Source organism: Habropoda laboriosa, unplaced genomic scaffold (assembly GCF_001263275.1).
Source record: "Habropoda laboriosa isolate 0110345459 unplaced genomic scaffold, ASM126327v1 scaffold718, whole genome shotgun sequence".
Taxonomy (NCBI): Eukaryota; Metazoa; Arthropoda; class Insecta; order Hymenoptera; family Apidae; genus Habropoda; species Habropoda laboriosa.
Genome location: NW_017100942.1, coordinates 519,093 through 530,602, shown reverse-complemented (window position 1 = coordinate 530,602; position 11,510 = coordinate 519,093). Strand labels below are relative to the sequence as shown.

The 11,510-nt window shown below is 34.5% G+C and overlaps 2 protein-coding genes and 1 non-coding gene across 3 annotated transcripts; 1 reads left to right on the top strand and 2 right to left on the bottom strand.

Moving 5' to 3' along the window:
- Positions 1-276: 276 nt before the first annotated feature.
- Positions 277-2,811, bottom strand: LOC108577615 (tubulin alpha-2/alpha-4 chain-like). The gene is made up of 4 exons (XM_017940792.1): positions 2,787-2,811; positions 2,470-2,715; positions 939-1,768; positions 277-444 (listed from the first exon to the last, which is right to left on the bottom strand). The coding sequence occupies exons 1-4, from the start codon at positions 2,809-2,811 to the stop codon at positions 277-279; spliced, it is 1,269 nt and encodes a 422-aa protein (XP_017796281.1).
- A 916-nt stretch (positions 2,812-3,727) lies between these two features.
- Trnas-gcu lies at positions 3,728-3,809 on the top strand. Its single transcript has one exon. It is a non-coding gene; the product is annotated as a tRNA-Ser (tRNA).
- A 1,273-nt stretch (positions 3,810-5,082) lies between these two features.
- LOC108577634 (ras suppressor protein 1) lies at positions 5,083-6,720 on the bottom strand. Its single transcript, XM_017940809.1, has 8 exons — positions 6,576-6,720; positions 6,173-6,223; positions 5,978-6,098; positions 5,800-5,918; positions 5,643-5,725; positions 5,452-5,566; positions 5,241-5,373; positions 5,083-5,167 (listed from the first exon to the last, which is right to left on the bottom strand). The coding sequence occupies exons 1-8, from the start codon at positions 6,718-6,720 to the stop codon at positions 5,083-5,085; spliced, it is 852 nt and encodes a 283-aa protein (XP_017796298.1).
- Positions 6,721-11,510: the final 4,790 nt, after the last annotated feature.

Here is an 11,510-nt window from a genome sequence, read left to right as displayed (position 1 = left end):
TACATTTCTTTATCTAATTTTCATCTTCACCTTCGCCAGCGTCTGTCGAGTCCATACCAACTTCTTCGTAATCTTTTTCTAAAGCGGCCAAGTCTTCTCTGGCTTCGTTAAATTCACTTTCGTCCATACTTTCTTGCACGTACCTGAATTTTTATTTAAAAAAAGAATCAAAATTAAAGATACAATTTTTTGAATTGGAATATCACGAAATAGAGCCAAAATGGAAGAACACGAGTGGGGAGAAATGAAATTTAATTAATTAACACGATAAATAATTTACCAGTGGACGAATGCACGTTTCCCGAACATCAGATCGAATTTTCTGTTCAATCTCGTCCACGCTTCAGCGATTGCAGTAGTATTTGCGAGCATCGCCATAGCTCGTTGCACCTTGGCTAGATCTCCGCCAGGCACTACCGTCGGTGGTTGATAATTAATTCCTACCTAAAATTCAAAGCGCCATTTTCAATAAATAGAAACCCCAAAGATTATACCAAATTTTTTTTATTCCATTAAAGGAGCTTGAAAGATCAAAAATACTCAGTTCTTCAAAACAGAAAATTATACAGAAAGCATTCCGAGCTAAGAAGATTAATCCGTTAAAGGAACTTGCAGAACCAAAAATACTCAATTCTATAAAATATTGAAAATTATATGAAAAAGATTTGGAACCAAGAAAATTAATTCGTTAAAGGAACTTTCAGATCGAAAAATACTCAATTCTTCAAAATATTGAAAATCACACGAAAGAGGTTTTGAAACGAGAAAAAAATTCTCAGAAATTGAAGTGCATGCATATTGAATGAAAATTTCTTTCGCACACGTATGTAAAAAAAATTACATCCTCGACTTATTTTTCCATTCACCCCAACTTCAATATTTCCAACATCAAATCACTCTGAACGCCACTAATCTCTGAGAACAAACAAGAAATCTACCTTAAACCCTGTAGGACACCAATCAACAAACTGTATCGCTCTCTTAGTCTTAATAGTCGCGATGGAAGCGTTGACATCCTTAGGAACCACGTCACCCCTGTACAACAAACAGCACGCCATGTACTTCCCTCTCTGAGGATTGCATTTCACCATTTGCATAGCTGGTTCGAAGCAAGACGAAGTCAGCTCCATGACCGTAAGTTGCTCGTGATAAGCTTTCTCGATGGAGACGATCGGCGCGTAAGTAGCCAGAGGAAAATGGATTCTCGGATAGGGGACCAAATTCGTTTGGAACTCCGTCAAATCGACGTTCAAAGCTCCGTCGAATCTCAGCGAAGCTGTGATCGAGGAGACTATCTGCCCGATCAGTCGATTCAGATTCGTGTAAGTTGGTCTCTCGATGTCCAAGTTTCTCCTGCAAATATCGTAGATCGCCTCGTTGTCTACTAAGAAAGCGCAGTCAGAGTGTTCCAGGGTTGTGTGCGTAGTTAGGATCGCGTTGTAAGGTTCCACGACTGCTGTGGAAATTTGGGGCGATGGATAAATGGCGAATTCTAGCTTGGCCTTCTTTCCGTAGTCCATCGAGAGACGTTCCATTAGTAGGCTGGTGAATCCTGAACCGGTACCACCGCCGAACGCGTGGAAAATGAGGAAACCCTGAAGACCGCTACACATGTCCGCTGTTTTGCGAATTCTGTCCAGAACTAGGTCGATTATCTCTTTTCCAAGGGTGTAATGCCCTCGAGCGTAGTTGTTCGCTGCGTCCTCTTTGCCGGAAATTAGTTGCTCCGGGTGGAAGAGCTGGTGGTAGGTTCCTGTTCGAACCTCGTCTGAAATGAAGGACCATGGGGTAGCTTGAATATTTTCGTTAATTTTTGGGGGATTTTTAAAAAATTTTTGTTTTTGATGTTTGTGTAATTTATTGTGGGGTGAGTTTTTGGGGTAGACGTTGGTTTTGGTTTTATTTGACGAGGATCGGTGTTGTTAATTTCAGTATTGTTAGATTTTTCGGAAAGTTAAGTATGTGCTATACATTCACAAGTATTAGATAATATTCATTGTTAATCTTAAGAAGTTTTTGGAAATTTTTTTTTTTTATAATAAATAACTTGGGTAGGTTACTAATATTATGTCAGTTTTTACGTTAGAAAGTAATTGTATAATACTTTTAGGTTTTCTAGAGTTAATGTAGAAGTTCATTTATTATTATAAGGTTTTAAGGATAAAGGAATAATTCATGAATGAACAATGCTTGAAATAATAATTTTTTAGAATTGATATTTACTAACAAATTTAAATTTATTAATTGATACACACAGCTTTGAAAAAAGTCAGGATTTGTTTTTCATTTCTAAGGTTTGAAGATAAATGCAAAAAAATATGGTTCCCTAGTTATACTTAAAATTATAGCAGAAGAAAAGTTATGATTCTGTAAGAATTTTTAAGTAGCCCAAATTTATAACGAAGAAGCGTCGTTCCAAAGTGGACAGTGATAATGAAATCTATATGAAAATTCGTAATATAAATTCACCTATGACTGTGGGTTCAAGATCCAAAAATACCGCTCGTGGAACATATTTTCCACCGCCAGTTTCGCTGAAAAAAGTTTGAAAACCTTCGTCGCTGGAGCAACTCTGAGGTGGAAGCATTCCATCAGGTTGTATGCCGTGTTCTAGGCAATACAGTTCCCAACAGGCATTTCCCATTTGGACGCCGCCTTGGCCGATATGGACTGACAGTACTTCACGCTGATAAATTGAAGAAATTCTTAACAAAACTAATCTTCATTTTGTATTAATTTAATTAGTACCAATTTGACGCTGTTTCCAGCTGTTAATAAAAATTAACATGTGGCTATTAATGGAATAACCATTTTCTTTATTAATATTTCATAAAATAGATTTAATTATTAGTTTAAATTAATAATAAATTTTGAATATTTCATTCTTCTTGCATTAGTCAATGTTAGGATTCGTTAGTTATTTAGATTTAAAAAATATCGATTTTTTTCAATAAGTAATTATTTGTACGTTTAATTATAAATGAAGGAGTAATTACCATGATGGCGTTTTTTAATAATTCGGTAGAAATAAAGGTGAGACGAACGGTCTTGTTGGCAGGACGAACATACGAATTCAACTGAATGAGCGAAACATGATACGAAAGAATTTTGTTTCACGTTGCTAGGAAATGGTATTTATTATAATAAACTATTCGGCGATTTAATTCGAAGAATTTTGTTCTATCTGCAATTTTGTTTTTCTAAGTTGCAGTGGATAAGGAGATTGTTGAGGATAAATGAATGATACACTGTTTGATTTCTTTCAATAATGCTCATGTATTCGATAAATTGCATGTTACAGTAATTGTTACAATTTACAATTAAACTCAATTTTTTGATAAATATAACGCAATACTTTTAATTTCTATTTTTATAAACAGTATATTAAATTGAATTGTATTAATTTGAATATATTGACGTGCTTCACAGTCACTATTTTCGTTGTTTAACGAATAATAGAATACGATTAATACAATTCTATAACATAAGTAGGTTAATGTATTAAATTTATCGTTAAAAATATTATAGATCTATACGTTATTATAATTGAATAGATATTGCCAGATTTCCACACTTTTTTACGCTCTTATTGTAGATTCACAAACTTGTAGGTTTCAATATTGATATATTTGAAGGTTATCGTATTTATTGGACTCTAAGAAGTAGTTTTATTTCACAGGACATAGTCACCCCTGTTCCAACAACATTTTTTCGGTACGTACAAGCAGACGAGGTGGCCGAGAGGTTAAGGCGTTGGACTGCTAATCCAATGTGCTCTGCACGCGTGGGTTCGAATCCCATCCTCGTCGATTTATTTTTTCCTTTTAGCATCTTGTTCAATTCGATTCGTTATTTTTCACTCTTTCATGCAACATTATTAAATATCGACACTAATGAACCGAAATCGTGCATATTTAAATAAACACTGCGTGTATCCAAAAAGCACACTCATATGTGCAAACACATTTATGTAGGTTGTTTGCATCCAGTTAATTACGTAATACGAGAAGGAAATGCATGCAGTTATACCCAGTCTACAGTAGGAGGTAAATTAACTATGGTTTAAAAGAAAGAAATGTTCAATGAAAATTTAACTTCACAACTGAAACCAATCAAATAGGGATTACTACTTCTACAAGTGAAAAGAGTTCCTAATTTTATTCTAAAGTATAGTTTATTGTATAAATTATATTCTTTATCCAATCGTTATAAAAATATCGCTTATTTTTTAGGCCTTATAACAATACATTGTATGATACATAAATCATTAAAATATGTTTGCATGTTACATGTATGCATTGAAAATTCGAATGCATATTAGAAATATATTTCTGTGTTAATAGTTAAGGCACCACTTTGATTGCAAATATGTTATAGCTATGAAATTATCGGCAGTGAGGGAATTAACCCCTTATGTGTCCAGCCAGGAATAAGAAGCAGGAAGAAAGTTATGAAAGAGAAAGTGAGAGTCAATAGGGATAGAAATTCTCGGCCGATGACACATGGTGACCATCGATACTTTATTTATATCGGGGCATAGACGAGTGAGAGGTTGCGTGGATTATAAAAATACTTGAAAATATCTCAAAATACATCGTGGATATATGGCGGAAGGGAAGAAAAGCGTAATAAGAGTTTTTCCCTGGCGTTAGTTTTGACTGAATCGTGTTAGAGTCGTTAGTATTGTTTTAGTGACTATTATTTGGTTTTATAACAATAATCTTGTATTTGGTAAGTGATTAATAACGTTTTACGAGATATAATAAAGAAACCTTTAGTTCAATGGTATTGAATAAAACAGACGAGTATCCAAACACCACTTTTCTCAAAAATTATGTTATTTAAAAGACTTGTTTCATTAAAAAAATTTAGTCCTTTTGTGGACAATAATACTCAGTAAGTGCTCAAAATATAGTCAATTTTTGAACATCTAAATAATTTTACTACCCAATCTTTTTACGAAAAAAAAAGGGCATTATTTAGACGATTGTTTCAAATTTATTTGGACACTTAAGGGGTTAAAAAGAAAATTGTGTTAGTTTAAAAATATTTCTCGAGCTGTTAATTGTTTCCTGTTCCATTTTAACGAAGACGAGAAATTTTCTTACTCTTGTCGTTTTCAATAGGCGGTGGTGGTCCTTTGGCATTTTGGTGTCGACTGTACACACTAAAAAAACATTTGTAGTCGTTAAGTATTACAATATACTTCTAAATTTAAAGGAAAAACATATAATACTCACTATCTATAGGTTTCAGAACGAATGTAATCCATAACGTGAGATATGCCTACTTGCAATTGATCGCCAATTGGCGTAACCCATGGATTAAATTCCATTCTAAACACTGCTTTATTACTTACTAAGTCCAGATTTCCTGTAATATTAAACTTAAACTGTTTCACTCAAGGTTCATACAATTTGTTAATACGATATTATTTTAACAAGTATGTACCAATTTCTGGTGGTAAAACTCTCAATCGATTTCCTTGAATGTGTAATTCTCTCAACCGCGTTAATTCTCCAATTTCTTTCGGCAATTCAACTAGGTCATTCTCCCTTAGTACAAGCTAGAATACATATGAAAATCAAGTGTTTAAGAAAAAATATATGTAATATAAAGGTGTTTCTCGTTACTTCACTTACAATTTGTAAGTTCTTTAACTGCCCAATCCCACTTGGTAGATATTCAAAGTCATTATCACCCAAATAAAGTGCCCTTAAGGTTTCTGAGAAGTCAAATATTCTGGTTTTATTTTTCTAGCATGATAATATAATTTTCAAATATTGAATTTATACCAACCCATCATAAAGAAATTTCCTGGTAGATTCTTCTCACTTAGATTATTATATGTTAAGTCTAATCCTTCTAATACTGGAAATGCACCAAATCCACGTGGAAGCACATTTAATCGATTCATCCTAGAAGTGTACTTCAATAAGTATTTAAAGACTAATAATAATTCAAGCAAAGAACTTACCCTACATTTAGAATTCTTAGCTTTGGCATTTGTGACAATGAAATTGGAAGCTCAGTAATATAATTATTAAATAGATTCAATATTTCCAGATTGACTAGATTTGCAAGGCCTGGTGGTACAGCTGAACAAAGAAAACAAATTAAGTAGATAATGCAATTCATCACTGACAAACATTACAGCATTGCATAAATTTACCTGTAAGTTTATTATGACTCAGAGTCAATCTAGTGATGTTGACCATAGTCACTGAAACATGAGAGTACTTTAACATACCACCTTTTATATCTTACATTTTACAAATCCAGTTCCAAAACGCCAAATATCATAAACAATATTCCATAACAATCACACTGATACACACACTAATATTTATGTTTGAAAGTTTAAAAAATAAGGTATTTTTGTTAGCAATACTATCGTTTACGTTCGTATTGTTTTTATCGTTTTAAATAATTTCGCGCGCATGCGTGGGTACGCCCACCTCGTGGGGGAGCGACAAATGGCTACTTCGCATTTCCATCCGCTCCAAAAAACCAGTCAAGACAAGTTGCCTAATTTGGCGAACGGAACGGGACCCACGAGGATATGGAAGACTCACGCAATCCTGGCATCTCCTCGAACGTCGAGATACCCTTGTCCGCGAGATCCAGCTCCGGATTCTGGATCTCGCGGGCCTCATCTAGCACTTTCTTCGCCTTTGACATCTTCCCGGCTGGAATACACGACACTGGTGCCTGATTCATTGCGCGCGCAATTGTACACACACGTCAGTGAGCTTTAAATAACATGCGCACACTTCCCGTGACTTGACGCACGATTCACTAACTTCATTTTATCTTGTGGGTGCGATCATGAACCTAGACAGCCAACAGATGGCGCTCGCACATCTCGTAAAAGGGACAAAATATATTCAGGCTAGAAAATTTTTTATTTCTTGCTTGAAAAATACAGAATGCTTGATAAAGGAGCACGAAACATTTGTAAAAAAAAAAAAAGTCCAGACAAAGGTGTATTAAATTATAATTCTGTTGTCAACAAAGTTTGACAATTCGAATCGAAGCTGTTAAAAGTGAAATGTACAATTTTAACTTTATGTATAATTTGTTTAAAGTTGTTGCAATGTAAGATAAGGTATAAAATAGATCTCTGATCTTATGGGACTTTATGCTCACGTTCTGAAATACCGATCGTGCAAAAAATCAGAGGTTTCGTTCTGCCCTCTACGTTAATAGAGCGGTGAGTTTAGGAATTATATAACATGGTAAAGTCGGCAGACGCTAAAGAAATTAATAATTAAATCCGTAGATAAAGATGTTGTCCGGCAAAGTATGTAATCTTGAGGCTTCTGGTGGGCTTCGAGATCTAACAGTGGAAGATGAAGGAAAAGTTATGACGCCTTCGCTAATAGTTCATTACAACAGAAGGAAGGATCGAGAGTATTATCGAGAGCATCGTCAAAAATGAAGTGTTATGAGGTTAGTTGATTTTTAAAATTGAAATTCTCCGAATTTTTTACATTTAATAATAGTTATTGTAAATTAGAATATAATTGCATGTAGTAAGTAGTTTAAAATTGATACTTACAACAAAATTTTAATTGTTTTAACATTACTAATAATGTAGAAGTAAAATAAAGTCTCTGGTTTATTTTCAAGTACTTTAATTATAGATTAATTAGTGTTTCTTGTCAAATAACAATTTATATGGTAGTTTATAACTATTGGAAATATTAAATAAATTTGTTGCATGATTTAACTTAATACAACAGCTTATTTTATTAATTTTGCATTAAATTAACAATTGCATTCAGTAGATTAGTTAGAAATTGTTTATAACTTTAGTTGACCATTGAAAAATTAATGTTCTTTCTGTGTGAATTACAGATGGAACTCTCAGGCCATCACAGGAATCAAGGAAGGGACTTCAACATCGGGAAACATCAAGAAATGCAATTATTTATCAAAAAATCAATTATTTATTGTAAGATAAGTGTACAAAGTGTATTTTACAAAAGGTTACAATATACCAGTGTTGCATTACAGCATTTTACAGTTTATTTATTTATCCCTTACACACCAAATCTACATCCTTTTGCGAAACACTCGTTATTTGAATAATATTTCATTAAAAAATGAAGTAAACTAAGTCCGGATAGTGTTAGGAACGTGTAAAAATCAATATGAACGTAAAAATCTCGAAATTCGAGCGGAGAACTTAGAGATTTGCGCGAAAATAGCTTAGGGGCACAGAAAAATTTCGAATGCCTGAGAAATGGTTAACCTGCACTACTTGCGTATTGCGAAATTTTCGAGCGTCTGAGAAATGGTTGACTTGCACTACTGACTCGAACAAATTTCAATGTCTGACTTATGGTTGACCCGCAGGATAATCGAAAATCGAACGAAAATCAGGAAGGTCAACCATAAGTCAGACGTCGAAACTGGTTGTCGGAGATATGGTTGAGTTTACTACTAACAAATTTCGATGTCTGACTTATGGTTGACTCGCAGGAAATCGCAGAAATATGAAAATTTTCTGAGATTTCCTGCGAGTCAACCATAAGTCAAACATCGAAATTTGTTAGTAGTAAACTCAACCATATCTCAGACGCTCGAATTTTGTCGAAATTAGTAAGTAGTGCAAGTCAACGATTTCTCAGAGGCTTGAAATTTTTCGAAGTAAGCCAGTAGTGCAAGTCAACCACTTCTTAGACATGCAAACGATCTCCAAGTTCGAAATTCAAAGCGGAAAAAGCAGCTTTATTTATTAATTTATTTATTTATCAATTTATTAAAGTTTCTGTTTTATTTGCAAATACTTTGATTGAAGAATAATTAGTGTTTCTCGTTAAATAACAATTTAAATTTTTGTTTAAATTAAAGAGTGAAGTTTCAGGCCACCACAGGAATCAGGGAAAGGATTTCAATATCGGGAAAAATGATGTAATGCAATTATTTAACAGAAAATCAATTATTTATTGTAAAATAACTGTAAAAAATGTATTTACAAAAGGTTACAACATGCCAGTATTGTTTCACACCATTTTACACTCTATTCATGTATCACACACCATACTCATTTCTTTTTGCGCAACACTCATTCTTTAAATAATATTCCATTACAAAATTGAATAAACCATGTCGGATATCGTTAGGAACGCGTAAAAATCGAGAAAAACCCGAAATTCAACCTAATTAATATATAATATACATTTAGAAGTATAAAATTCTTATCATCCCATCTTATAATTACATTTAGTTCTAATTCTAACCACTACTAATGTTGTCATCTTCTTCTATGCTGAATCGGTCACGTTGGGTGCGACACGAAAATGGTAAGGGGGCTCTAGAGCTCCTGTGACGTGGACAAAAAACTGCATTGGGTGATACGTCTAGTCTGTACCTCGTCTATGGTGATAGGTTTATCCTGTACCTCGTGTATGGTGATAGGTTTATCCTGTACCTCGTCTGCGGTATAGATTTAAAAATAGTACAGACTGTAAAATTTCTAAAAAATTTATACGGCAAAAATTCTTCATGAAATATAAACTTAATGATATACAAATCTCCAAAGTACATCACACGAATGATTACACGGCTACAATGCATTATAAATTCCACCTGAATTATTCATATATGAATACGCCACGTTTCCTGAAACTTCATAGAAATTCTACTTATCCAAATATTTGTTAAAACCTTTTAAAAAATTAATAAATTTTTACATATTTATCATCCAGCGAGCATATGTATTCCCGTTACTTTCCCAGCAACGAGATGGCGACACGAATTCCGATTTCAACTATATATTTTCTCGACACGTACTACATTTTTTTTCCCTGTCTAACAAGACCAACATTCCATCCACGTGAATACAAAAAACAGCAAATTTTACAACACGAACAAAGGCTATGTAATTTCGAATTATTACCGACGTACCATGATTGAAACGATCGTTCGATTAGCGAACAGAAACGAAGCGTAATCTGCAATATTATAATGCAGCGTTGGATGCGCGCGTGGCTAATTAACGAAGATAAAAAAGCGGTTTATGTAATTGCGTCTCGTAATTACAGGCCCGTATCGAACGGATGATGCGATAACCTCATCGGCCGGTTTCAGCAATGTTAAGAATTTTTGCCCGGTCGAACTGCGGTTGAAATCGGAGTGGCTCGCATTCCGCGATGGGTTTCAGTGGAACAGCGATGTGCGACCAGTGATATTAATGATAATAAGAACAGGAGAAAAAGAGATTTTACTCGCGGCTCTTAAAAGGGAACGAGATCAAGGACCGAAGACACACACCTTCCGGCTGTTGATTGACACCGATTCATTTTCCATGCATTCCTACCTGTATACATTTTCGAATGCTGAAAAAATTCCGAAATTTTCTTCGGTAAAAATTTCGAGTTAAAACCTAACCTTACTTTGTCGAAGTTGAGAATGTAAAGATGGTAAATATATAATTGTAAGTCGTTGTTGGAAAGAAGCCTTTACCGAAGGATTCTAGTGAAATTAATTATATTTGTAAAGGGTTTATGGGAATATTTTTAGAGACTTTTTATTTTCGTTTAACGCAGTACATAAATAGGATATCGTATCGTTAAAACGTAAAGGTAACTGGTTTTAATGGTATGTATTAATTCTCAAGTAATCCTCAAATATATGGTAATATATGGTAACTCGAATATACGATGTGTAATTATTAAAAGTAAAAGTTTAATCGCCATTTAGAAACCATAAACTGTTTAACATGTTTTAGTCATGATATTCCTGTCATATTTTCATTATACGTATATTGCAACAAGAAAAAACACGACGATAATTTAACGTACACTTACACGAACGGTGAATAGTAACTCAGTTACACGATTAACATCCATATTACAGTCTTCACGTAAATACTTATCTAATTAACAAAATTATCCTGGTATTTCGATGCATTTAAATTCAACTACATATATTTGCTATTATTCATTCGACGTATTACACGAAGTACATTTTCCCGCCTAAATCACTGTCGATCGATAAAAACAAGAGATCGTTCAAACTATCGATAATCTAACCTCACCGCGAGACGAGTTTAACAATACGAACATTAATCACACGGAAACATCAGCAGCGATAATACTTAACCTAACAACGAGAAAATTAATCAAATTGCTCCGATAGCCACGGATAATCGACATTCTCCTCGAGAACTTACATCGATTACTATCGACGCGTATCCTTCGACCCTCCCTCGTATAAATCCTAGACACTTCTCCCCCGGAGGATTCTAACCCAGAAGAGAATCGCGACGTTCCATCGTGGCTGGCACGGTGTTTTGTTCGCTGGTCGGGACAACACGGTGAGTCGAGCTAAAAGTACGAAGAGAGTGTGGCGCCAAAGAGTACCCGAGGGCTCGGTGAGGTTAGCGACCTTGGCGTACACGGTAAAGGACAGAGCTGGCGGAGGGACGCCCCCCGTGCATCCATCATTGCTATCCAGCAATCAGTGCCAAGCAACATTATCGGTCAATTTACCGTCGTCGT